Genomic DNA, 5,433 nt, shown 5'->3' with positions numbered 1-5,433 from the left:
TTTGTGTCTTTTTATTCTTTGTTCATTTTTGTGTTTAAGTAAACTATTTTACTTTCAAATAGCAGTTACTGGAATTAGAATTTCCCCTTAACGTTTCATGAATATAATTTACATCTCAATAAGTTACGTGTTTACTAGATTTGTTCAGTTTCATCCAGTGTCCATAAACTTGGAAAGCACCATTTTACAGAATGATTTATAAATGGATGTAAAGAGTAACACAAAATTTTTCTTTCTCTCACTGTAAAGTTGTTCCCAGGATTGCGCTCCTTGTATTCAAATGCAGTTAAACACCTTTAAGAAAAAACTGGACGTTTATAAACACTTTTTTTTATTTAGCAGAATTATATTGCATGTACATTTTGTGTAACAAATTGTATAAAAACAGTTAACAATGAATACTGTGTAATACATATTCAGTAGGATTGACTCTGTCCAAAAAACATCAACATGGCTTTGATCAAAATATCGTTTGACTTGATATTATGACTGTAACCATAACCATTAAGCGTGTTGGGAGTAGCCTTATCCCATAGCTGGATTGTGAGAGAACATCCTCTTAAGTGTTACTTTCGGGTTAGTATTCTCCGCAGAGCGTTCACTGGGGGATTCCTAACTGGTTTTGTTTGCTAGTAGAAGGACAGTGCTATATATTCTTCCTACTAAATATTAACTTGGGTTAAGATTACACTGTTAATGTAGTTATCTGAAACAAACAGAGCTGGGTTTTGCCAGCAGGTGTGGGTGTATTTTCCCAAACTACTACCTCAAAAAGAACCAGGATTACTCCATTTAAAGTCAAGAGAAAGAATATAAACTCGGGTGACTCACGCATGCTAAAGGTATGAGTGGTTAATAGATACTGTTTGCAATTGTTGATATTAAGCCTTGTCATGCCATATGACTCACACACATTCATTCACTGAGTCACCGAAAGCACTAAATACAATAAAACCGCTGAATATCATAGTTTTGCTTTCTGGATTGGAATGTGGCTAACATTTTTTTTTTAATTCACTTGATTTCATTTCTGCCAAATCCTCTTTTACTCCTTTGCTTCTTACTGATCTACACCACATAAGTTCTCTCAGGGGAAGCCCTGAACACTGTAGCACATTCCCTGGGCTTTGTTCCAGAAAGTTTCAAAATTCCCATTGTATATTACACAATTTTAAAATATTGTATTTACATCTGTGAAATCAGCAGAAACTTTACACATGGTTGAGTCCCTGTGCTTTGGATTTCTAAAGAAGTGTTACCAAATAAATCTTCTCAGAAGATGAGAAAACATGTTGTTGCCAATGCCAGGAAGTTTAGCAATAAAAATAATGTTTTCAAACCATCATCCTCCAAACCATAGTCAAATCAAATCTCTAAAACGAGACATTTAAAATATTGCCATTTAAAGCAGGAAAGCAGGGGAAGCCCACCAGGGTATTTCAAAACGTCTGTGACTTACAAGTATGACGAAGTAGTCTGTAGGAGACGCCCACATCTATAAGAAGTGTTCACAAGACTCCTACGTGACCAAAGAGCAAGCCTCTCTCTTTCTCGCTCTCGCTTGTTGCTTTATACTGCTCAAAATATCTCACTTCAACGTTTGGCATATTAGCCTACTATTTTTATTAGATGTAGGTCTCAGTTAGGACTTTCCGTATGTAAATGGTATGCCAGGAAATTCACCTGTTTCTCTGTCAAACGCTCCATCTTATGTATAAACAGCACCAGGTTTAATATCCATTGAGTTCAGCATGAGCAAAAACTGCACAAAATAATCCAGTGAGCTCACACTATGAGTTTTGTTTCAGAGTCTTGTGTGTTGATGGAATCAGAGCTGCCGCCTTGCTCCTGTTCCGGCTGATGGAAACTGCAGGCTTCTTCACGCTCTACCATCATAATAGTCAGCTCTCCTAAAAGCATAAAAAGAATTCCAGGGTTACAATTAAATGTATCCTATAATAAAAGAAAAATCTTATGTCAGCTGGTATGTCAATTTTATGTCAGCAAGTCTGGCAGAGTCAGAACAGATAGGTCAAGAAGCTTAGGTTTCTTTGTCTTTTCATTTTGACTTGAAAGTGCAAAGTGTATTTGCAAAAGCTTTTTGAAGAACCTGAATACTATACTACCTTGGGTTGGAGTTGTTGGCTTTGTATCCTTGCTTTGTATCTTGTTTCTTGTTCTTCTAAAGGTGAACCACAGCAATAAAATGATAATGGTCATGAGTACACAACTTCCAGTGAAAAATCCAATGACTGGATAGATAGAGTAATCTGTGAAGAAAAAAAAAGCATTAGTAAATATATATATGGCCAAAAGTATGTGGACACCTGAACCTAGTGCTTAATTAATAGCTTTTACTATTTATAATAATCTGTTATAATAAATTCCATTCTGCTGGAAGACATTCCACATTTGTGATCATTCTTCCTCGAAGGCATTATGTCATGCTGGAACAAGTTTTTAGTTCCAGTGAAAAGGAACTGTAATTCTAAAGCAGAGCAAGAAATCCTGGACCAGTCTGTGTAAAATTATGGCAACAGTTTGGGAAACCACATATATCTTTCATGGTTAGGTGTTCACATGCAGTATTTTTAGCTACATACGGTATTTCTTATTCCACAGAAATAGCGAATAGCGAACAATAAAGACCATTGTACACTTTAGAGGATATAGTTACAGTAATATTGTCTGCAAAAATGTCTAAAACTGTTTTGCAATGTCCTCTAAACTAAATATTTTCCCCTGACTGTCAACTTTTCCCTACACGTTGCAGTTGAAACTATTGTCAGATCACCTGTTTTTTTTTTAAATAACAATTTGAATTGACACTTTCTGACCAATCGAATTCAAGTATTTAGCAGCTCTGAGCTATAACTTCCAGTATACATTGAATCAGTATTCAGGAGTGTGTCTCCTACCATCTGAGGCTGAAGATGATATATCTATTTCCGTGGCGCACGTTATGTCGCTGAATTCATTACCTCTGGCAAGAATTTTCTCTCCTTTAGGACAACTAGATAACAGAACAGAGGATACATATTAGCCATGATTATGTTTATCTCATTTTGTTTGTGAAAAAAAAAATGACTGAATATATTGTAAGTAAGAGCTACCTTTCCCTCCAAGGTTTACACGCACTGTGGATTTGATCATTGAAGGTTCCATCTGGGCATTTTCTACAATCCCCTGTTTGTATGCAAAAAAATGCATTTTACTTACACAACTTCTGTTTATATTAAAAAGTAATGTCTTTTGACCAGTGTTGAAATATATGGGTTCAAATGTGTGCCTGTCAGTGCCTGTGTGTCTGTGAGTGTGTGTGTGTGTGTGTGTGTGTGTGTGCGCGTGTGTGTGTGTGTGTGTGTGTGTGTGTGTGTGTGCGCGTTTGGGGGGGGCGGGGGGTCCTATAATGCAAATAAGATAAGTCAGGGTTGTGGTCTATAATGCAAATAAGATAATTCCAAAAGTATTACTAAATGAGATTCTTACGTTCATCTGTTGGCTCTTGACCCTTTGTGCACTCATCCACACAGTAGGTGCACTGCTGATTTCCACAGCGAAACCCAGGTTTGCATCCACACACAGTGTTTGCGCTGCTGTTGCAGGGTTTCACCTGGACTTGCGGATCTGTAAGAAGGTGCATCAACAAGCTCACGTTAATTCAAGTTTGTTTCTGTTCCTACAGCTTCAGATGCTGTGTAAATGATGAAAAATAGAATTTATTTTATACTACTACTACTACTCCTACTACTACTACTACTACTACCAATAATAATAATAATAATAATAATAATAATAATAATAATAATATCTCTGTAATCATATCTAGGCTCAGAATAAATGCTAGACATCATACCTATACACTGTGTGCATCTTTGGCAGTAAGTAGCCATTGGATGATTTGCGTAAGTATTAGGTCCACATGGTCTACAGAGTGTCCTATGGTCTGGTCCACAATCGGTTACCAAGTGGTTCCCTGAAACCACACACACACACATAAATCAGGTTCGATTAGTTATTTGGACATTAAGAGGTTCACACTGTTTTAAGGACTTGTTTATGTTTAGCATTTTATCATCAGCCTGCAACTGAAATTAGGTTTAAAAAAAACAATATTCAACCCAATTTTGGGTCATTGTCCTTACCTACAGTCTGTATTTTCTGTTATTTACATTATTTTCTGTTATTTTATGTGTTTTTTTAATTATTAATAAATGGCACTAGGATTGCTGAACAAAGTTCTTCAAGCGTTGTTGTATTAAACCTACCTGGGCGGCATTGAATACAGCAGACACCTGGATTACTTGCTTTCCAGGCCTCACATCCTGGTGTTACTGCCTCAGTGGTGTATAATGTAGTGATGATGAGAAGGACATGACACAGTCTCAGCTGGATGAGTTGCATGTCTGTAAAAAAAATACAGCACTTTAAAGGATATTACTTATCTTAACAAATTAATGACTGGCCTCAAACTCATATTATTATACTTGGCTCGTTTTATGCTTGGCTCGTTTTAACAGAAGAATGGGATAAAAAAAAAAAAAGGACTACAAAACTAACATTACATTTATTACTAACTTTTAATAAAAGATTTGCCTGCATCATGAATAATAAAAAATTTGCATACATCATAAATAATAAAAGATTTACATAGATCATGAATAATTACAGATTTGCATACATCATGAATAATTAAAGATTTGCAAGTAAAAATCTCCAACCGCCCAATTCAGCAAAAATGCAATAGATAAATAAATAAATAAACAAACAGACTATGTAGTTACTAACAAAAGTTTACAATACGATAAATGAAGCCTTATTATAGTCTTGTTAAACATGGAAACTCTTACTTGTGATTTACGATGAGGTTCTTGACAGACGGTTAAAGGAGGTGAGGGAGACTCAGTGACTCGGTAACGCGCATAGCACAATGAAACTGATCACTGTGAACACGCTTAAATAACGACAGAGACGGGGCGGGGCTTGCGACTGGGTCTATATATACGGGGGGTTCATTCAGCAGCATATTTTTATTAAACAAAGTATTAAACAAACTCCAAAACGAAAGTGATACCGATATTATATAGACCCTGATTATACAGACTCTAGATTTTATACAGATTATATTATATTATATAGATTATATAGACCCTGAAATATATATATATATATATATGTACTTAAAATAGACTTCTAATTAAAACGGGCTTATCTCACAAACAATGTTAAATATTTATTAATAATAAAGTAGGGATTTAATGTCAAAGATGTTTTTAATTAATTGATTTTTTTTTATCTTAAAATCGTGCAACTTTTCTGGAGACAAAACAGCGTCTTCGTTTAAAACAAAGAATTCTCAGAGCAAGTTGTCTGAAATCTGACATTCTCCTGAGTCTTAGTTCCAACACACACCCTGACACAGTGATTAGTCAT

At 35.4% G+C, this 5,433-nt stretch overlaps 1 protein-coding gene across 1 annotated transcript; it reads right to left on the bottom strand.

Annotated features, from left to right (window-relative positions):
- Positions 1 to 310: 310 nt before the first annotated feature.
- On the bottom strand, positions 311 to 4,922 carry tnfrsf9a (tumor necrosis factor receptor superfamily, member 9a). Its single transcript, XM_060894693.1, has 8 exons — positions 4,851 to 4,922; positions 4,269 to 4,406; positions 3,857 to 3,976; positions 3,490 to 3,627; positions 3,114 to 3,186; positions 2,919 to 3,013; positions 2,127 to 2,270; positions 311 to 1,910 (listed from the first exon to the last, which is right to left on the bottom strand). Exons 2-8 carry the CDS (start codon positions 4,402 to 4,404, stop codon positions 1,786 to 1,788), a joined length of 831 nt encoding a protein of 276 aa, XP_060750676.1. The 5' UTR covers positions 4,405 to 4,406; positions 4,851 to 4,922; the 3' UTR covers positions 311 to 1,785.
- Between the last annotated feature and the right edge of the window lie 511 nt (positions 4,923 to 5,433).

This window comes from Tachysurus vachellii, chromosome 19 (assembly GCF_030014155.1).
Source record: "Tachysurus vachellii isolate PV-2020 chromosome 19, HZAU_Pvac_v1, whole genome shotgun sequence".
Taxonomy (NCBI): domain Eukaryota; kingdom Metazoa; phylum Chordata; class Actinopteri; order Siluriformes; family Bagridae; genus Tachysurus; species Tachysurus vachellii.
Note: the sequence above shows the minus strand (reverse complement) of the source record. Positions and strands in the feature narration are given on the sequence as shown.